Here is a 20,615-nt window from a genome sequence, read left to right on the forward strand (position 1 = left end):
GCCCTGGGCTGCCTTTGGAACAACAACTTTATTAGCTCCTGCCGCTAGGCGGAGAAGCGGTGAGTCCGAGAGGAGACGGATCTGTCCGGTTTACGGCCTGCCGAGGACTGAAGCTGCTAAGCGGAGAATCGCCGTAGCCGGGCGAGAAGGTGCCGAGACAAGAATAAAGACGGGGACAACTCGGACGACTAGGAGAGGAGTGCGGCGAGAAAGCAAGGCCTTTAAGCCGGGACTCGGGGTGGAGGTGGAGGGGGTGGGGAGTGAAGCCGGAAATAGGGAACTACAACCCCCAGAAGGCCTAGCGGCTAAGTTCCGGATGCCGTGGCCGTAAAGCCTGATGGGACAAGTAGTTTTGCGAACGACTTAACCTGGAGGTTTGCGAGGTTGGAAGTTCTGAGACCCGCGGCGTCCGGAGAGGGAGACAGACATGGAACTGGAACAGAGAGAGGGGTGAGTGGCTTTGCATAAAACTACGACTCCCAAGAGACATTGCGGTTGCAGCACGTGCAGCCGTCTGCGCTTTTAGCTGAGGGTGGATGGGTATTGTAGTTCATGCAACTGCTTTCGCTTAGCGCTCTTAAGGGACCAGGGTCTGTGCTGGGCCATCCGCGGGGAGAAAGCTACGGTCTGGAGTTTTGGATCCTAGGACCAGGGGTCGGGAGCCTGGGCTCCTGGATCCTGGGACGAAGGGCTGGGGGCTTGAACTCCTTCGGATCCTCGGGGAGCAAGAGTCTGGAGGTCTGGATCCTGGGACGAAGGGATGGGGCTCGGACTCCTGTGGGACTCTAGGATCTGAAGGATCCGGAGGGGGCTGGGGGCCGGGAGTTCAGGGTCCCTGAGCCCCCTGACCTTGCAGGACCATGGCAGCCGTGGGCTTTGAGGAGTTCTCAGCGCCGCCAGGCTCAGAGTTGGCGTTGCCTCCGCTGTTCGGTGGTCACATCTTGGAGAGCGAGCTGGAGACAGAAGTGGAGTTCGTGTCTGGGGGTCTGGGCGGCTCTGGGCTCCGGGAGCGAGATGAAGAGGAAGAGGCCGCCCGGGGACAGCGGCGGCGCCAGCGAGAACTAAATCGAAGGAAGTACCAGGCGCTAGGTCGGCGCTGCCGGGAGATCGAGCAGGTAGGTGAGTGCGGATTCCCCGGCTTGGGGGCCCCTTGGCCTAAATCACCACCCCTTCCCCGTCTCTGCCCATATGCCAGCTTTCCTTACCTAGCTGAATGAACCTTTCATTCATTTATTCATTCATGGTTCGTTTGCTCTGCGCCTGTTACCTGTCGGGCACATGCAAAAGCACCTGGAGAGCGGTGTGCTCACCAGCGATCCTGACCACCCAGATCAGCTCACTGATGTTTCCTACGTGCCTCTGGTGCTCCCGCTGATCAGGCTTTTCAAGTCCCCCTTTACCCCTCGCGTCAGGCTCTCACGTCCTGTCCATCCTACCTCTTCAATCCCGCTTGGATCCTTCTCCTGTCCATCCCCATGGCTCCTGCCCCAGACACAGGTTCTATACGCAGCATCACAGCATCAGCTTCCTTGGTGAGAATGAGGAACGCACCTTTGGCAGGGACCAGATCTAGAAAGGCCAGGAACACCAGGGCACGAAGTTTGGGTTTGGTTTTGTTTTGAAGGGAGGAGGAGCTCCTGAAAGTTTTCAAACGGAGGGAGGAACAGAGTCAGATCTGGGTGTTTGAAAGACTGAGCTAGGTTGTGTTAGTGTCACAGGCCTCCTGTCACCAGGTACTAAGTAACGGCAATGCACCCTCCCGTAGTTATGGAGGCTGGAAGGGCAAGGTCAGGGCGGCGGCGGGCTTGCTTGCTGGCAGTCATGGTGTTCCCTGACCGGTGGATCTCTGCCTTCATGTGGTGTTCTCCCTGTGCATGCCTCTCTGTGCCCCAGCTTCCTCCGTTTGGAAGGACACAGTCATGTTGGATTAGGGCCCACTTAGTGACCTTTGACTCCAACACCTCTGTGAAGACCCTGTGTGCCAAGAAGGTCATGTTCTGCGGTACTGGGCGAGTTAGGACTCCACCTACACCATCCAACCCCTCACAGTGGTGATGGGGAGCGCTGGAAGAGGGGTGGCTGGTGTAGTCGCCCGGGCAGGACAGGACGAGGTCTGAGCTGGAGCGGGGGGTTAGGAGGCGGCAGATGGAGACGCGGGTGGGTGTTTAAGCCGTCTTAGGATGAGGAGTGCGTCAGGCTGCCCGGAGCAGGACCTCCGTTCACCCAGGGCTGGCTGGATGTGTGCTCTGACAGGAGGTGTTGGAGGACCACGGGGCAAGTGGGAGGGAGCAGTCAGCCCTGTGTACTAAAACGTCCCCCCTGAAGCTGCACTAAAGCCCAAGCTGTGTACACCCAACGGCAGCTAGGATGTGCACAGGACGCGAAGAGCCATTTGGTTTTATGTATGTGTGTGCGTGCAGGCGTGCACTAGATGGTTTGTGGACAGATCGGGTGTAACGTACACGAACCAGACAGCATACATCTCGAACTAGACCGCGGTTGCCTCCACGCCGTCCTTCAGCTCACCCCGACCTTCCTCCCTCCTCCACCGCTGCTTTCTTACTCTTCCCCCTGGGGACTCCTCTCGGGGATTCCACAACAGCAGTGACAGCAGTAACATTTCATCCCGGGAATCCTGCGTTCACAGGGCTTTTCAGTACCCGGGTGGTGCCATCAGAGCGACCGCTGTCATAGGGGAACACCCACCATGTGCCAGGCTCGCCCAAGGCTTTCTGCACAGGGCATCTCCGGGCTCCCTGCTGTCTCCACCCACTCCACGCCCCACCCCTGCACTGCCCCAGCTGGCAGTGGGGACCCCAGCCCTGTTTAACACGTCATGCTGGGGTCCACAGGGACTCAATCATCTGCTCAAATGGGGCTGGCATTTGAGCTTCTGCTCTCAGCCCCACCTCCCCCGCCCCACTCCCCATTAGGAATAGGTGGTGGTGTTATTCCTGTTTTTACAAATGCAAACAGCTGAGGCTCAGGGAGGTTCTAAGGAACTGGCCCAAGGTCACCCAGCAAAGTGGCAGGCTGGGGTCGGAGCCCACATCTTCCGACCCAGGGGCGGAACCTGCTCATCTGTGTCTCTCTGATGGCACCGAGGTAGCCAGCTCCTGCCTAATCTCCAGCAAGTTGGCCTGTTTGGTGTTGCGCGACACTTGACATGACAGAAAGTCACGCATTTATTAGCAAGTATGCGTGGAGCACCGCCTCTGCCAGGCTCTGCTCAAGGCATGGGGACACAGGCACAAGTCCCTGTCCTTTGGAGCTTATGTCCCGGTGGGGGAGACAGACGGTGAGCAAGAAGAAAAGTGGGTGGGCGAGAAGGCAGTGAGGAGTGTGGGAAGGAAACGAGCCGAGAGGAGGGGCTGGGCGCCCAGGTTCTGGGGGGCAGGGAGAGGGTGCTGCAGTGTAGTGGGAGGTCCCTGACTGGGAATGTGGGAGCTCAGACTTGAGGGAGCGGTGCAGGCGTGTGGGGGAGCCCCCAGGACAGAAGGAGGCCCACCGGAGTGGAGGGGATGGAGGGAGAGGCTGTGTGGCCGCTCCCGGGGTCACGGCACGGCACGTGTGGAGTAAGCGACGGGAGTCCCGGTGACCCGTGCGCTCTGCTGCCTCCCTGCAGGTGAACGAGCGGGTCCTGAACAGGCTCCACCAGGTGCAGAGGATAACCCGGAGGCTTCAGCAGGAGCGGAGGTAACCCCTTGCATGTCAGGCCGGGCCCCCTGCCTCCGCTCCCCGCTGCTGCTTCCGCCACCTCTCGGCTCCCCGGCCCCCTTCCTGTCGGCTCAGCGCTTGCCCCCAGCCCTTGCCACTTGCCAGGGCCGGGAGTGGAGTCCGCCTGGCAGGGAGACGCGGGGGTGGGTGGGGGAGGGTGGGGGGCGAGGAGAGGCGGGGCGAGAACGAAGGGGCGTGGCGTGAAGCCACGGGCTTGGCTTCGGGCAGTGTTGCTGGGGGACTCTGAGCCTGCTTCCTGTCTCAGTTGAATACCCACAGGTGGCGACTTCACCTGAAACTTCATTAAAGTTGAAATTTAACATCTGTCAGGACACACTTAGTTCGTTGAAATGAAATAGAAAATTCGCAACATCAAAAAGTCCGTTCCTGTGTCACTGTCACCACATGCCAGGTGCTCCCCAACAGCGGCAGGTGGGCAGTGGTGACTACAGTGGATGGTGCAGGTGCGGGAAGTTTCTGGGTGCACTTCCGGAACACTTGTAACACCGTGGCAAGGCCACCTAAGCGCTGCCAACCCTCGATCCTGTCTGCAGCTCTGGACAGTGTCCACCCGCTGGACAGTGACTTCTGGTCACCTCACAGGCATCCAGAACTAACCCTGATCTCACCCCCCCAGCCCCCCGTCTGCTCGCGTTGGAGAATGAACCTTCCCAGCTGCTGATTTCTGTCCCCCCCTCATCTGCTGCAACCTCAGAACAGACCCAGGATGCCAGCACCCTGGGCCCAGGGACATGGCTCCTTGTCCAATTCCTGCCACCCTCTCCCTGGCCTCTTAACCTCTCCCAGGTCCCCTGTCCCAACACCCTGGGTGAACCACTTTTCCTATCTGCACCAGTAGCCAACATCCTCTTTACAGTAGAACCAAGAGAGCTTACGAAGCTGGCAGTGGCCTGCGTGGCTGAAACATCACAAGGTTGGGAAGGTATCTGTTGCTGGTAAACTCCCCTCAACAATACACATCAGTCAGGACGGTTCACCCTCTGAACCATCTATCTGGAGCTCAGCCCTGTGGTTCTCACAGTGTGGTCCCTGGACCAGCAGCGTGGGAACTTGCTCTTGGCTCAGGTCATGATCCCAGGGTCAGGGGATCAACCCCCTGCATCAGGCTCTGTGCTGACAGTGCAGAGCCTGCTTGGGATTCTCTCTTCCCCTCCCTCTCTGCCCCTCCCCTGTGTGCACTCGCTCTCTCAGAAAAAAAAAAAAAATGCCACTACGTAAAAACGGTAAGGCAGTTCCCCCAAATTTAAGAACAGAATTACCATGAGATCTAGCAATTCTGTTTCTGGACGTGTCCCCAGAAGAATCGGAAGCAGGTCACTAGCAGAGGTGTGCCCACCCAGGATCCTAACAGTATTCACAAGAGCCTAAATGTGGAAGGCCCCAAGCATCTGGGTATGGGTGAGCGGAGGAACAAAATGTCTGCACGTGAGAGTATGATTCAGTCTTAAAAAGGAAGGAAATCCCACCACAGGCTACACCGTGCACGAGGACATTGTGCTTAGGGAAGCAAGCCTGTCCCAGAAGGACAAGATACCACGTATACAAGGCACTCAGTCAAGGTCACAGGGGCAGAAAGGAGAATGGTGGTGGTTTAATGGGGCAGGGTTTCTTTCTGGGAAGAGGAAGAGAGCCCCGGAGTCGGATGGTGGGACGGTTGCACAGCAGTGTGAACGTACTTAATGCCGCGAAGCTGCACACTTAAAAACGGTTCCGCTGGCAAACCGTATGTTATGAATGTCTTACCATAATTCTTAAAAAACACTTTTTTTAGAAGTTAAAAAAAGATAAAAAGTAAGACGGACCAAGTCACTTCTCTGCTCAAAACCCTGCAGAGGCTCCCAGCTGAGTCCCCAGCACACCCCCTGCTCCCGCCTCAGGGCTGCTGTATGCCTCAGGGCTGCTGTACTTGCTGTGCGTTCAGCCAGAAAGGCTTTCCTGCCATTCCCTCGCCTCCGTGAGGCGGCCCCCACCGTCCATCTGAGGTTCAAGCCCTCTTCCAAGTATCCTTGTATTCTCCCTACTTTTCCAGCTTACTCTTTTTTTCTTATTTTAGAGCGAGCACGTGTGTGCTGGCGGGGGGTGGGGGTGGAGGGGGTCAGGGGGAGAGGAGAGGAAGAGTGAGAATCCCAGGAAGGCTCTCTACACTGTCAGCACGGAGCCTGACGCAAGGCTTGATCCCATGACTCTGAGATCATGACCGGAGCCGAAATCAAGAGTCGGACGCTTAGCTGCCTGAGCCACCCAGGCGCCCCACAGCTTACTCTGCTCTGTTGATTGGCTGATGGTCCCCCTGCAAAACTGAGCTCAGTGTGCACAGGGGTTTCGTTTGGTTCCCCGATGTGTCCCTAGCACTGAGAACACGGGTGCAGAGCTGCTGTGGACACACCATGAGACTGCATGATAAACACTCCTCCGGGCGCCGGCCCACAGGTAGCATTCAGAGCTTAAACAAACAGAAGAACCCCAAAGCCCTGGAAGCCGAGACGGAAGCGGAGAAGGCAGCATCAGCAGGAGTGCCCTGCACCTTTCTCTAGCCCTTTGGTTCCTGGTAAAGAACTCAGCCGACGCCGGAATGTTCTCTGAGCCCGCACACACTGAGCACTAGGAGATACCACTGTCTAGCTGCAGGGTCACCCTCACGGCCACCCGCCCACACAGGGTTGTTGCATCCTGTCGACAGTTAACAGGTGAAGAGAAGTCACCTAGTGCGGCCCAGGGTCCCACTGGCTGGGCAGGTATCAGGCACTCAGGTCTCAGATTTGGGAGCTCCGAACCCCTTTCCCGAACCACCGGACGCTGACGCTGTGCCCCTGGGGGCCTCTCTCCGGAGCAGGTTCCTCATGAGAGTGCTGGATGCCTACGGCGATGACTACCGCGCCAGCCAGCTCACCATCGTGCTGGAGGTGAGCGCGGCCTCCTGGCGGGCCGGGCGGGCTGGGCGATGGGATGCAGCCTTCATCTGCTGCCCCTTCCCCCCACCAGGACGAGGGCAGCCAGGGCACAGATGCTCCCACCCCTGGCAACGCGGAGAACGAGCCCCCAGAGAAGGAGGGGCTGTCCCCGCCCCGAAGGACACCCGCACCCCCAGAACCCAGCAGCCCGACCCCTGGTGAGGGGCCCAGCGGGCGCAAGAGGCGGCGAGGGCCCCGGGATGGACGCCGAGCCGGAGCTGTGCTGACTCCAGAACTGGCCCCAGTGCAGGTGGGACCAGGGCTCCTGCTTTGTGACAGTGCTGTGGGAGCCGGGCCCTGCAGCCCATGCAGGCTCAGAGCTGGGGCAGCTGGAGGAAGCAGGTTGGGCTGCAGGGGCCGGGATGGGCAGGGAAGGAGAAAGCTGGAAAAAGCCAGGTGGGGACTTGGGTGGAAAAGGAAGGAGAGAGACCTGGAGAAGGGAGGGGTAGGAGGGGGGCAGGAAGGAGGATGGAGAAGGTTGGGAGAGACCTGGAGGAGGCTGGGTAGGGGGCAGGTCGGAGGACTGGAGCAGGTGGGGATAGAGGAGGAGGAGGATCAGAGAACAGGGGTGGAAGGGAAGGCAGGGCTGTTGGGGTTCTCCCCGAGGTGCCTGAGGTTGTCTGAGGAGGCAGAATGGTGAGGCCAGCGGCCTTTCTCTAGGTCCCAGGCCTGCTCATGCCTGCCCCTCTCTCCCCCAGATTAAGGTGGAGGAAGACTTCGGCTTCGAAGCAGATGAGGCCCTGGACTCCAGCTGGGTTTCTCGGGGGCCAGACAAACTGCTGCCCTACCCCACTCTAGCCAGCCCCCCCTTTGACTGACCCCACTGCCTCCAATAAACTGACCCACAGACTTGCCTTGGCCACCGTCTACTGTTTCCACCTCTGATCACACACAAACTCAGATTCTGGGGTCGCTTTTCACATTTTATTGGCCACAGGGGAGGGGGCCTCCTCCATGTCACCGGAGGTGCTCACAGTTTCTTCAGCCACTCCAAGCTTGGACCCTCAGGGTCCTGGGGGTGGCTGGGCACGTCAGGCATGTTCCCATCATCTCGGAGGGGCACTGTGGGGCAGGAAGGTGGCCCACTGAGACCAGCAGATCTCGGGAGGCCCATAGAGAAAGGCTAGACTGGCAGTTTATACCCAGAGAGGGAAACGGGACCCCAGGGGAGAGAGGGGACACAGAGAAGCAGGCGTATAGAGACACAGAGGGATGGGAGAACAGAGAGGGCAGAGACCCAGAATGACAAAAATCCAGAAAGCAACAGAGAAGGAAACCCAGAGAGGAATACAAATCTGCAATGACAGAAACTCAGAAGTGTAAACACAGACAGGAAATAAGTTTTATGGCACGTGGTTTGGATCTCAAAAGAAAAAAACAAAGTCCAGCCTGCACTGCAGAATCTGTCCCTGCCGAGGAAAGACCCACCCATACTTACTCCTCCCCCAGCACAGGGAGGTCTACCCCCACCCCCACCCCTCTGGGCAGCCCTCCTTCCAGCTCACCTGGATAGTTGTAGGGCGTGGCCTGGTTGATCATGGTGGCATATTTGGTGAAGGGGCTGATGGTGGGCAGAATTACAGCTGTGGAGAGACAGGAGTGAGGCCCAGGGGACAGTGGCTCTGGGGCGGGGGGTTGGGGGTGGTCAGGGGCAGAAGCTGAATCTCGGCAAAGTAGGAGTCAAATGCATGGGAGGAGGGGAGCAGGGAGGTCCTGGCCCCTCCAGGAGGCCCCTTGGCACTCTGGGATCCCCATTTATCATCAGGAGAGGGGGTGGAGGGAAGAAATAGGGGTGGTCACCGAATGAGTGCAGGACCATAGAGGTGGTCATGAAGCAGCAGGGGTGGTAGAGGAGGGGAGCTTTTTGGGAATGTTCCAAAGAAATCATGAACTGTAAAAAAAATCAGGGAAAGGGGGGTTGTCATTGAGAAAGGATTAGTCTCTGAGAAATTACAGTTCACCTAGGGTGGGAGCCAGGAGTCCCAGAGGGAGTATAAAACAATGTTCTAGGCCAGCACTGTCCAAAACAAATGTAAGAGCCACATCTTTAATTTCCCACCTTCTAACACTCACATTAAAAATAAAGGATACAAAGGAATTTAAAAAAAATTTTAACCTGGTACATCCCGAACAACTCAGCGTATAGTCAACATGCAAAAACCTTGAGATATTTTATATACTCGTCCTGTTCCTTGCAATCTGGTGTGTACTTTCCACGAGCGTAAAAGTGCTTCTCAGGTGCTCAGTGGCTAGTGTGGCCGGTGGCGGCCGTATGGACAGGGGCTCTAGAACCTTACCCAGTGTGTGGCCCACAGATAAGCCGTGCTGACAAGGCCTGAGACCCTGATATAAACGCTGCATCCCAGACCTATGCAATGACAGCCTGCGAGTGACCCCCAGTGCACGTTGAAGTATGAGTAGCCTTGTTCTAGAACAGAGGTTATCAATCAAGGCAGCACTGAGGGATTTGCAAAGGATACAGATTCCCCTGCTCCACCCCCACCCCACTCAACTCCCCACTGAATCTGGTTGATAGCGAGTGTGAAAAGTGGGTAGGATTCGGACATTTTTACCGCTCCGGTGCTTTTAATGGACACCCAGGGCTGAGAACCTGTCCCTTAGAGGGATCACGGACCTCTTGGGTAGGTGTGTACGGGTGGGAAGGGGTCATAATATTGGCGAGGGGGGTAGGCAAGGGGTCGGCGTGGGGGCGCTGACACACGAGCGGAGCAACAGAACGTTGGGGGCGGCGACGGGGCCTCGGAGCTCCAGGATGGACGCAGGTGGGGAGCGATGGGACCTTTGGCGAGGGCGGGGAATGGGGGTAAAGCTGGGACGCCAGGTGGGGGCGATGCACGCTCACGCACCGAGGCCCGCGATGGTGAAGGACGCGACCAGCACCGGCTCCTTGGCCCAGACATCCTTGAGGAAGGCGGTGAGTCCTGGAGCGGGGGCGAGGAGGGTCACCCCTGCAGGGGATGCCCCTGATGACCTCTAACCCTCTCACGCCTCCCCCACCCTGAAGGAGCCCTCTTGTGATCTCCGCGTCTCCCGCTAACCCCGGACCCCTCCGCCTCTACCGGGACTCGGCCCTGCCCTACCCCCGACACTGCTCGGGGCTCCCGGAACCACCCGGCCCCGCGCGCCTGCGGCGCCAGCACTTACTCCCGGCCATCTTGGTGGCGTCGGCGGCGGCGGCAAGAGCACGGAGCACTCTGGGAGTTGTGGTCCCTGCGCCGGAGACTTCGCTGAATCTGCGCGTGCGCATTGGCAAAGAGCAGCTGTCTTGGGCCGCGGCGAGGACGCGGAGTACTCCGTAACTTGTGGTCCCCGCGCGCGTCTCCGCAGTCTGAGCCCGCGCGTGCGCACTGCGGCAGAACAGCTGTCCGAAGCGGTGGCAAGAAAGGGGGCGGCGCTGCAGATGTAAGTGCAAACCTGTCTCTTTCGCCTAGGAGTCACTCTGGAGCTGTACTCCCAGTCCTCCAGCTGCGACCCATCTAAGGCGGAATGCAATAGTCCTCAGTTTAGAGTTTGCTCAGGAAAGCCCATTTTATAGACGGAGAAGCGGAGGCTGGGAGAGGACAAATGACTGAACTATCATTTGAGGTCGCAGCTCAACATCAGTTCGTCCTTTAACTCTCATCCCAGAAGGGTTAAGGGCCTTCTGTGGATTCTCTCAGCGCCATATGTGTCCTCCATAGTCGCTCACCTTTTTCTTTTCTTTCTTTCTTTTTTTTTTTTTTTTTTTTTTTTTTTTAACTCACACGGTTGGCCTCTCTCTTTACATCAGCCTGGGAGCTGCTCTAGGGCAGTAATAGGGTCTGACTCCTCTCTGTGCCCCCAGAATAGTGCAGCACAGGGTCTGGCACATAATAAGTGTTAGTTGTCTTTTTTTTTTTTTTTAATTAGTGAACTGCCCATTCTCCCAGCTTTTTCCACAGCACCATGGGGCTGTGACTCTGTCACCCAGAGTCCCCCACTTCCCTCCTCTCTTCCTTAAACAGAGCTCTGACTTTCTGATATTGCATTTCCTGAGACGTTAGAGGGCACGGCTGAGCCCTGGCTCCTACTTCTGCTCCAGCCGAGATCTGCCCACCATGATCCTGGTGCTGATCCTGCTGCTGCTGGCCCTCTGTGAGCTGCTCCCCCCTTCTCCCTGGGTCCCAGGCTGGCTGGGGTGCAGGGAGATAGGCTGTGTGGAGCAGGTGTGGGGCAAGGAAGAGGGCTACTGAGTCTCCCTGAGGGCAGGTGCAGGATAGTCAGGCAGCACTAGCTGAGGGTCCCAAATTCTAGGCCAGAGTAAGGGGACAGGGCAGGGGGCCCAGATCCTTGGGTCCTAAAGCAGGAGGACACATGGACCCTGAATTCCTGTTCCTGGAAGGGAAGAGGAGGGAGTGGGGACAGGATTTGCTGGGTGTGGAGGCAGGAGGATGCTAGGGTACCTGAACTCCTGGGGATAGCAAGTGTAGAATCCTAGATTCTGATGTGGGAGGGGATGAAGCCAGACCACTTGGGTCTCTGGGGAGAAGGGAGCTGGGGGCCCAGACTCCTGACCCCCAGGGAGGAGACCCTGTGGGCTCAGATTACTGTCTCCTGGAAAAGGGGAAGGGAGTCCAAGGGCCTGAACACTGGGTGTAGAGGCAAGAGGGGGCTGGGGCCAGACTTCAGGCTTCTAAAGTAGGTGAGGACTGAAGTCCACAGTTACGGCTACCGAAAGAGGTAAGATCCTGTTTCCCAGAGGAAGGAGGGCCTAGGGACTCAGGTTCCTGGGTTCACAATGAGATAGGGATAGCAGCAGCCTAGGGCTTTGAAAAGACTTAGCCCCTCCACCTTCCGCAGGGCCTCTGTGTGATGCAGACATCACGCCAACTGGTGAGTAATACCCTCCATCTGTTCACCTGTATGCTGCTGACAGCCCATTTCCAACTACTCAGATTTTCTCTTGGTGCCCAGCTTCACCCCAGATTTCCGTATTTTCCTCCCTCCCTCCCTTCCCTTCTTTCATCTTGTCTCCCCTCTCCTTCCTTTCTTTCCTTCTAACCTCACTCCCTTTAGTGACCAGGATAGGTGAGTCAGCTAAAGAGATGTAAGCTTCACCATATTATTCATTGACAACTTTGAACAAATTACCGCTTGCTGTTTCCTTCTCTGTGAAATGGGCTTTCCTGTGGATGTAATAAAATCACCCACGTGTACAGGTCGCCTGTCTGGCTCAGAGGGAAGAGCATAGGAGTCTTGATGTCGGGGTCATGAGTTTGAGCTCCATGTTGGGTGTAAAGATTACTTTAAAAATAAAATAAGGAGCCCCTGGGTGGCTCAGTCGGTTAAGCATCTGACTTTGGCTCAGGTCATGATCTCATGGTTCATGAATTCAAGCCCTGCATCAGGCTCTCTGCTGACAGCTCAGAGCCTGGAGTGAGTATTTTAAAAATTAATTTAAAAACCCTTGGCTCAGAGCTTGGCATAATGCAGGGCAAGAAATAGGATCTCTGGGGGCGCCTGGGTGGCTCAGTCGGTGAAGCATCTGACTTCGGCTCTGGTCATGATCTCACGGTTCATGAGTTCGAGCCCCGCATCGGGCTCTGTGCTGACAGCTCAGAGCCTGGAGCCTGCGTCAGATTCTGTGTCTCCCTCTCTCTCTGTTCCTCCCCTGCTCGCACTCTGTCTCTCTCTCTCTCTCAAAAATACATAAAGATTTTTAAAAATATTAAAAAAAAAGAAATAGGATCTCTGGCAATGCCAACTATTGCCCCATTTGGAACCCTACATCCACGAGAGTAAGATTCTCCACCCTGAGATAGCCTTGGGTTTCTTTACAGGTTTTGTCTTTTCTTTTTCATTCCTTTTCTTTTCCTTTCTCTTTCTTTCTTTCTTACCTTTTTTTACTTATTTATTTTGAGAGAGAGAGAAAGCACGAGTCAGGAGAGGGGCACAGCGAGAGAGGGAGAGAGGGAGAGAGGGAGAGGGAGAGAGGCAGAGAGAGAGAGAGAGAGAGAGAGAGAGAGAAAGAGAGAATATCCCAAGCAGCTCCACACTGTCAGCTTGAAGCCCAATGCAGGGCTCAAACCCACAAACCGTGAGATCATGACCTGAGCCGAAGTTGGATGTTCAGATGGCTGAGCCACCTAGGCACCCCTCTTTTCAAGTTTTCTGATTGGTGAGATCTCTTCTTTCTCTGAAACCTCCCCCACTACATGACAACTTCAAACAAGAATCACCTGGAAAACAACTGATACCTTAGCTATCAATTTATTTTGAATTATTATTTTTTAATGATAAATCTAACATATATTCATGATTTAAAAATTATTACCAAAGGACTTAGAAACTCCCTCTTTCACTTCCCCATCTTCCTTAAATAAGCTCTGAATCCTTGTTTTAAAAAATCCCCATGCATTCAGACACATGTATGTATTTATATACTTCTTTGTTTTCTTGCTGAGGCAAAATTGATATTTCATGACCTACAGTGTTCTGCCTCTCACATTTTTCACTTTACAATCTGTGTTGCAGATGTTTCCATACTATTATAACTAACTCTGCTTTTTAAAAAAATACCGTTTAACATTTGCTGATGTATGGTAGGATTCTATTTTATTGGTCCTATTGATGTATATTTAGGTTGTTTCCAGTATCCTCCTCCCGCCCTACCCCAATCAATAATTCAGCGAGTGCTCCAGTGTGAGCTTTTTGTGCCCATATAGCTACATTTGTGTAGGGCAGAACAGGAATTATTGGGTTGTTTGTCATTTCCTCTGTGTATTTTGATAGAAATGGACAAATTGCCTTCTCAAAAGGTGCACTTAAGTGGACCTAACTACTCGTTTCACTCTGTCTTCACCCAAACAGGATATAAACCATTGTTTAAATTTTTGACAAGCTGATACGCAAAAAAAAAAAAAAAAAAATCTTAACTGTTAATTTTTTTTAATGACTACTGCTAACATTAAGCAACTTCCCCTCCCCCCGCCATGTGTTTTAATCGATTGGACTTCCTCTTCTGCGTACTGCCTTATTCATATAACTTGTCCAATTTTCAACTTGGCTGGGTTTGCGATTTCTTTCTCTACTCCTTTTAAAAAAATGTTTATTTGTTTTTGAGAGAGAGAGAGAATGGGAATGCAAGCGGGAGAGGGACAGAGAGAAAGACACAAAGGATCTGTAGCGGGCTCTGCACTGATAGCAGTGAGCTTGATGTGGGACTTGAACTCACCAACTGCAAGATCGTGACCTGAGCTGAAGTCAGACACTCAGTCAAAGGAGCTACCCAGATCCCCCTCTTTCCATACTCTTAATCTCTGTGATTAATGAATAAGTCATTTCCGTCAGGGCTGCTGCTTGTCTTCTAGCTTATTTCTTCTATTCTCATACACAACTTAAAAAATTTGAAGTCATCAAATTAATTAACCTTGTCTCTCCTGAGTTTTTTGTTTTATGTTTTAAGATAGCTGTCTCTGCCCCCAGGACAAATCTATTTTCCTGTATTTTCTTCTCATACTTTAACAGTAAAACAAAACAAAATAAAACAATGCAGGTCTTTTTTTTTTTTTTTTAACTTTTTTTTTTTTAAGTGTTTATTTATTTTTGAGACAGAGAGAGACAGAGCATGAATGGGGGAGGGTCAGAGAGAGGGAGACACAGAATCTGAAACAGGCTCCAGGCTCCGAGCTGTCAGCACAGAGCCCGACGCGGGGCTTGAACTCACGGACGGTGAGATCATGACCTGAGCCGAAGTCGGCCGCTCAACCGACTGAGCCACCCAGGCGCCCCAACAATGCAGGTCTTTAATTAACCTGGAGCTGGTTTTGGGGAATGGTCTCAGGTACAGATACAACTTTTTTTTTTTTTTTCTACCCAAATAGATAGCGAGTTCTGGCAACTATTGAAATATGTTGACTATGTTAAAAACAGTCAAGAGCAATTTAAAATTGCAGATTTCTGGGACCCAATCCCTTGACATTATGTTTAAAAACCATGGAGTAAGGGGCGCCTGGGTGGCTCAGTCAGTTAAGCAACTGACTTTGGCTCAGGTCATGATCTCATGGTTCATGAGTTCAAGCCCTGCATCAGGCTCTCTGCTGACAGCTCAGAGCCTGGAGTGAGTATTTTAAAAATTAATTTAAAAACCCTTGGCTCAGAGCTTGGCATAGTGCAGGGCAAGAAATAGGATCTCTGGGGGCACCTGGGTGGCTCAGTCAGTGAAGCATCTGACTTCAGCTCAGGTCATGATCTCATCACAGATCATGAGTTCGAGCCCCGCATCAGGCTCTGTGCTGACAGCTTGGAGCCTAGAGCCTGTTTCTGATTCTGTCTCTCTCTCTCTCTCTTTCTCTGAAAAATGAACAAACATTCAAACAAACCATGGAGTAAAGCTTAGGAGTTGCCCTGATACTCTGACTTGTAGCTAGTGTTGACAATCCTTGATTGGAGTCAGTGCCTCCTGTTTTACAAGCAGGAAACTGAGGATGAGGAAGAAGCAGTGATTGCCCCAGGTGATTCTCTTCCCACCCCATCTCCTCGGGCTCTCAGGAAGCCCAGGGACCCAGGCAGCCCTGTTTATTCAGTCCCCCCAGCCTCATACCCCAAGCCGTGGCTAGGGGCTCAGCCTGCCGCAATTGTAACCCCTGGGGTCAACGTGACCTTGAGTTGCCGGGCACCTCAACCTGCCTGGAGGTTTGCACTCTTCAAGTCTGGAAGGATCATCCCTGTGCTGTACCGGGGCGTGTCCATGGAGCTGGCAGAGTTCTTCCTGGAGGAGGTGACCCCAGCCCAGGGGGGCAGTTACCACTGCTGCTACCGGAGGCTAGGCTGGGGTCTGGGTGTCTGGTCCCACCCGAGTGATACGCTGGAACTGCTGGTGACAGGTGAGGTCCTGGGGCGGGGAAAAAGAAGGGACATTGGGACAGGATGAGGGAGGGAAAAGGAGGGACGGACATACAGGAAGAGAGAACTGAAAGAGACATAAAGACAGGCTTCTACAATGACACAGAGGAAAAGAGCTACATGGGGAGAGAAAGAGAACCAGAGAAGCAGGGGTGATTCTTAACAGGGAGGACTGTGCCCCCCCCCCCAGGTGATCTTTGGCAATATCCGGAGACATTTTTGGTCGCCGTGACTGGGGAAAGGTGTGCTACTGGCATCCAGTGGGTAGAGCGAGACCAGAGATGCTGCAAAGCACGGGACAGCCCGCACCCTCCTCCCGTAAAACAAAGAATTATCCAGATTTATCCAAAATGTCACTAGTGCTGAGGTTAGGAAACCTTGGGAGAAACCCCGAACCACAAGGAGAAAATATTGGGGAGACACTGCCTCTGAGATTCAGGACAGTAAAACACACGGGACGGGGGGAGAGAAAAACAGAGAATTTTGGTGAGGCAACAAGCGGAGAGAGAAAACGGGACATCGAGGGAGATGGAGATGGAGACGCGGAGAACACAGAGAAAGGCATACTTGGGGACGAAGACACAGGGGGGACACAGGGACAAGGACGCAAAGGGCACAGAGATCCACGAGGAGGCAGAGAAACTGAGGGAGACACTGGCAGAGATTGAGAGGGACGGACAGACTGAGGGAGGGGAGGGGGGAGGGGGGATGAGGAGGGGAGGGGGAGGGACGGAGGGAGGAAGAGGCCGAGGGCGGAGAGGGAAGGGGGAAACGAGGAAGGGGGAAGGGACCAGGGAGAAGAAGAGGGAGCCCAGGAGGGACCGAAGGGAGGGAGGCCGAGGCGGCAGGAGGAGGGGGAGGAGGAAGAGGGGCGAAAGCCGGGGAAAGGGAGGGGGGGGGCGCAGGGCCGCGCCAGCGCTCGCCCCCGTCCGTGCCCCTCGCAGACGAGCTGCCGCGCCCGTCGCTGGTGGCGCTGCCCGGCCCGGTGGTGGCGCCCGGGGCCAACGTGAGCCTGCGCTGCGCGGGCCGCCTGGGGGGCATGAGCTTCGCGCTGTACCGCGTGGGCGAGGCGGCGCCGGTGCAGTACCGCCGCTCGGCGCAGCCCTGGGCCGACTTCCCGCTGCGCGGCGCCCGCGCGCCCGGCACCTACAGCTGCTACTACCACACGCCGTCCTCCCCGTACGTGCTCTCGCAGCGCAGCGAGCCGCTGGTCATCAGCGCCGACGGTGAGGGCTGCGCGCGGCCCCAGCCCCTGCTCCCGGACCCCCAGCCCCTCCGTGCTTTCCATCCTGGGGGTCCGGGTCCCCAGCCCTTTCTCATGGGACCTGGGGGTCCGGGCCCCTAGCCCCTCCCTGCTCCCCATCCTGGGGGTCCGGGCCCCCAGCCCTTTCTCATCGGACCTGGGGATCTGGGCCCCAGGTTCCTCCCTGCTCCCCAACCCGGGGGTCCGGGCGCCTAGCCCCTCCCTGCTCCCCATCCTAGGGGCTCGGGCCCCCAGCCCCTCCTGCTACCACCTGGGGGTCTGGGCCCTCAGCCCCTTCTCATCCGACCAGGGGGTCTGGGCCCCTAGCCCCTCCCTGCTCCCCAACCCAGGGGTCAGGTCTCCCAGCTCCTCCCTGCTCTTCAACCCAAGGGTCCCGCCCCCCAGCCCCTCCCTGCTCCCGCATCCTGGGAGTCCGGGCCCCCAGCCCCTCCTGCTACTCACCTGGGGGTCTGCGCCCCCAGCCCCTTCTCATCTGACCCCGCGGTCGGGCCCCTGGCTCCTCCCTGCTCCCCATCCTGGGGGTCCCGACCCCGGGTTCCTCCCTGCTCTCCAGCCGAAGGGTCCAGGCCCCTAGCCCATCCCTGCTTCCCAACGGGGGAGTCTGGGCCTCCAGCCCCTCCCTGCTCCCCACCTGGGGGTCTAGGGCCCTGGCTCCTCCCTGCTCCCCAACCTGGGGGTTCAGGCCCTATCCCCTCCTCCCCAAACCCAAGGGTTCAGGACCCCTGCTCGCACTGACCCACCTCAACTTTGAGACTGGGAATTGTGTCTGCAGTCTCACCCTGGAGGTTAGAGACCAGGAGGGCAGGGCAGGCCGAAATTGGGTTCGGAAGCTGAAGACCCCTCTTCCTCGCTGCCCTGCAGGCTCAGGCTCCTTGGACTACACACAGGGCAACCTCGTCCGTCTGGGGCTAGCCGGCCTGGTGCTCCTCTCCCTGGGCACGCTGGTCTTTTTGGACTGGCGCGCCCGGAGTCGCATCCCATGTAGTGTTCGGCCCTGAGTCCTGGAGGACTGGATATAGACGCCCTGAAGCGTGAGAAGACTTTCCAGAGGTGGCGAGAAGAAGCAGGGATTCCCAGGGTTGGACCGGCCCTTGCAAGAGCCCCACAGTTGGGCTGAGCCCAGCTTCTGAATAATAATCTGCTTCATACCGTGTGTTCTCCCTCCCTTCTGGGCCAGTACCTCCTAGATCCGTGGAAGGCTCTATCCGTGGTTAAGGCTTCCCAGCCACAAGGCCTGGGTTCGATTCCCAGTGCTGCTGCTTCCTCGCTGGGATACTAGGAAGATGACCTTTGCCAAGTCTCAGTTGCCTGGACTGTAAAATGGGCTCACTGATAATACTCACTTCCTAGGATTATTGTAGGATTAAGTGGGCAATACGCACAAAGCCCTTAAAAGCGACTGGCCCGTAGCAAACGCTCAATAAATGTTAGCTATCGGATGAGTGTGGTTTCTACTCAAGGCTCAGGGCTGGAATGAAGTCACAGTCTTTTTTTCCATGGTGCCAGCTCCAGCTCACCTTGTAAGCAATTCGCTGCCACTTCCTTCGTGACATCATTCTCGGTCGCCAAGCAAACCTCTTTCAAACCCCTGCTCAGACCTTCCCCAAAGGTGGGCCAAGGTCAGATCAAGTAGAACTTCTCTAATTACAGCTTCATTTGCGTGCACTGCAGACTGTTTTCTGGAGCCGTCATTAGGATTAAGAGGCATCCACTGCCAAGGCAACGGCAAGGGCGGTGTGCACAGTAGACCTTTGACGTGGACATTAACACATTGCACCTGGCCTGTTTCCCCGCTGGCTCTTGGCTGCCTTCGAGGTTGTCAAAATAACGTAAACCGTTCCTCACACAGCCTGCTTGCTCTCCCCTCTTACCTCTCTGGAAGGCCTGACTACATTCAAGTTTCTCCTGGAAAATGGAAAATGGTGGAATAGAGGGGTGGCCTGAAGCTCCCCCCTAGTCACACGGGAAGTCAGTGGCGCATCAGGGAGGCTCCCCCTGACTTTGTGCTTCCACTCATTTCTGGTTCCTTTGCTTTTCAACCACCCTCTCCCTCATTTCTCGTCATCCATCCACCTGCTCATTGATTCTCATCCTTCTTTCCTTCCATCCCTCCGTCCCCTTTGCACTTGCTCTCATTGGATTTTCTATCCTTTCTTTTACCCTTACCCGTCATTCATTCATTCTTACACCCATTCCTCCCTTTATTAATCAGTTAATCAGCTTATTAATCCAGTCACCTATGTACTATACTTATTCAGTATCTGTCAACCAACCGATGCATTTAATTCTTTTTTAAAGATTTTGGGGAGCGCCTGGGTGGCTCAGTCGGTTAAGCCTCCGACTTCGGCTCAAGTCATGATATCAGGGTTCGCTGGTTTGAGCCCTGCATCAGGCTCTGTGCTGACAGCTCAGAACCTAGAGCCTGCTTCGGATTCTGTGTCTCCCTCTCTCTCTGCCCCTGCCCAGCTCACACTCTGTTTCTGCCTCTAAAAAATGAATTAAAAAAATTTTAAAAATTAAAAAAAGATTTTGGGGCACCTGGGGGGCTCAGTTGGTTAAGTGTCCAACTTTGGCTCAGGTCATGATCTCACGGTTTGTGGGCTCGCGCCCCGCATAGGGCTCTGTGCTGACAGTTCAGAGCCTGGAGTCCCTCTCTCTCTCTGCCCCTCCCCGCTTCGTGCTCTCTCTCTCTCTCTCTCTCTCTCTCTCAAAAAGAAATAAACATTAAAAAAATTTAATTCTTGGGGCGCCTGGGTGGCTCAGTCTTGGTTAAGCCTCCGACTTCGGCTCAGGTCATGATCTCATGGTTTATGGGTTCGAGCCCCATGTCAGGCTCTGTGCTGACAGCTCAGAGCCTGGAGCCTGCTTCGGATTCTGTGTCTCCCTCTCTCTCTGCCCCTTCCCCACTCGCACTCTGTCTCTCTCTCCTTCAAAAATAAATAAACATCAAAAAAAATTTTTTTTAATTTAATTCTTCTGGGGCGCCTGGGTGGCTCAGTTGGTTGGGTGTCTGACTCTTGGTTTCAGCTCAGGTCATCATCTTGCAGTTCATGGGTTCAGCCCCTGCATCAGGCTCTGTGCTGGCAATGCAGAGCCTGCTTGGGATTCTCTCTCTCTCTCTCTCTCTCTCTCTCTCTACCCCTCCCCTGCTCGCCCTCTCTCTCTCAAAATAAATGAATAAAGTTTAAAAATTTTTTAAAAATTAATTCTTCTTTAAAGATTTTATTTTTTGGGGTGCTTGGGTGGCTCAGTCAGTTAAGTGTCCGACTTCGGCTCAGGTCATGATCTCACGATCAGTGAGTTCAAGCCCCGTGTCGGGCTCTGTGCTGACGGCTCGGAGCCTGGAGCTGCTTTGGATTCTGTGTCTTCCTCTCCCTCTCTGCCCCTCTCCCACTCATGCTCTGTCTCTCTCAAAAATAAATAAACATTTTAAAAAAAGATTTTATTTTTTAAGTAACCTCTACACCCAACGAGCCACCCAAACTCACTCCACCGACTGAGCCAGCCAGGTGCCCCAACTTATGCATTTACTTATCCAACAGGCCTGAAGAGTCCTTCTTCCTAAAGTGGGGAGAGGGGGAGGGGAAGGTGGAAAATGTAATAACAACAGAGAGGGATGTGTGCCCCACCGAAATCAGGCATAAAGCAGGAAAGGCACATATGAGTGCTGAGTGGCGAGAAGGGCTTGGAGACGGAAAGTGTGCCTTTCCGTCAAAGGCATCAAGGGGAGCCAGGTGAAAATAGATTATTGATGGCTAATGTCATTCATAGAATATTAC

At 54.9% G+C, this 20,615-nt stretch overlaps 3 protein-coding genes across 6 annotated transcripts; 2 read left to right on the forward strand and 1 right to left on the reverse strand.

The window, feature by feature from the left end:
* Positions 1–45: 45 nt before the first annotated feature.
* Positions 46–7,538, forward strand: TFPT (TCF3 fusion partner). Its single transcript, XM_049621497.1, has 6 exons — positions 46–450; positions 857–1,115; positions 3,626–3,696; positions 6,572–6,641; positions 6,721–6,939; positions 7,388–7,538. The coding sequence occupies exons 1-6, from the start codon at positions 428–430 to the stop codon at positions 7,505–7,507; spliced, it is 762 nt and encodes a 253-aa protein (XP_049477454.1). The 5' UTR covers positions 46–427; the 3' UTR covers positions 7,508–7,538.
* A 61-nt stretch (positions 7,539–7,599) lies between these two features.
* Positions 7,600–9,972, reverse strand: NDUFA3 (NADH:ubiquinone oxidoreductase subunit A3). 2 transcript variants are annotated; one of them, XM_049621517.1, is made up of 4 exons: positions 9,855–9,972; positions 9,557–9,631; positions 8,195–8,272; positions 7,600–7,751 (listed from the first exon to the last, which is right to left on the reverse strand). In XM_049621517.1, the coding sequence occupies exons 1-4, from the start codon at positions 9,955–9,957 to the stop codon at positions 7,660–7,662; spliced, it is 348 nt and encodes a 115-aa protein (XP_049477474.1). In that variant the 5' UTR covers positions 9,958–9,972; the 3' UTR covers positions 7,600–7,659. The 2 variants fall into 2 exon arrangements, with proteins under 2 accessions (XP_049477474.1, XP_049477473.1); XM_049621516.1 differs by having other exon boundaries at positions 9,557–9,658.
* Positions 9,973–9,990: 18 nt separating this feature from the next.
* Positions 9,991–20,038, forward strand: OSCAR (osteoclast associated Ig-like receptor). Of its 3 annotated transcripts, none has more exons than XM_049621485.1 (5): positions 9,991–10,112; positions 11,529–11,561; positions 15,145–15,553; positions 16,517–16,798; positions 17,698–20,038. In XM_049621485.1, exons 2-5 carry the CDS (start codon positions 11,541–11,543, stop codon positions 17,832–17,834), a joined length of 849 nt encoding a protein of 282 aa, XP_049477442.1. In that variant the 5' UTR covers positions 9,991–10,112; positions 11,529–11,540; the 3' UTR covers positions 17,835–20,038. The 3 variants fall into 3 exon arrangements, with proteins under 3 accessions (XP_049477442.1, XP_049477441.1, XP_049477443.1); XM_049621484.1 differs by lacking the exon at positions 9,991–10,112 and adding an exon at positions 10,132–10,823; XM_049621486.1 differs by lacking the exon at positions 9,991–10,112 and adding an exon at positions 10,132–10,823 and having other exon boundaries at positions 15,254–15,553.
* The last annotated feature ends 577 nt before the right edge of the window (positions 20,039–20,615 follow it).

Source organism: Panthera uncia, assembly GCF_023721935.1.
Source record: "Panthera uncia isolate 11264 chromosome E2 unlocalized genomic scaffold, Puncia_PCG_1.0 HiC_scaffold_19, whole genome shotgun sequence".
NCBI classification, from domain to species: Eukaryota; Metazoa; Chordata; class Mammalia; order Carnivora; family Felidae; genus Panthera; species Panthera uncia.

Coding starts and splice junctions, on each gene's coding strand:
- TFPT (XM_049621497.1), top strand. CDS start 428: ATGGAACTGGAACAGAGAGAGGG. Junction 1,116..3,625: donor GCTGCCGGGAGATCGAGCAG/GTAGGTGAGTGC, acceptor GCCTCCCTGCAG/GTGAACGAGCGGGTCCTGAA. Junction 3,697..6,571: donor AGGCTTCAGCAGGAGCGGAG/GTAACCCCTTGC, acceptor TCTCCGGAGCAG/GTTCCTCATGAGAGTGCTGG.
- NDUFA3 (XM_049621516.1), bottom strand. CDS start 9,957: ATGCGCACGCGCAGATTCAGCGAAGTCTCCGGCGCAGGGACCACAACT. Junction 9,659..9,854: donor CGCCACCAAGATGGCCGGGA/GTAAGTGCTGGC, acceptor CATCCCCTGCAG/GGGTGACCCTCCTCGCCCCC. Junction 8,273..9,556: donor CTTCACCATCGCGGGCCTCG/GTGCGTGAGCGT, acceptor GTCTCTCCACAG/CTGTAATTCTGCCCACCATC.
- OSCAR (XM_049621485.1), top strand. CDS start 11,541: ATGCAGACATCACGCCAACTG. Junction 11,562..15,144: donor TGCAGACATCACGCCAACTG/GTGAGTAATACC, acceptor TTTTACAAGCAG/GAAACTGAGGATGAGGAAGA. Junction 15,554..16,516: donor GCTGGAACTGCTGGTGACAG/GTGAGGTCCTGG, acceptor TGCCCCTCGCAG/ACGAGCTGCCGCGCCCGTCG.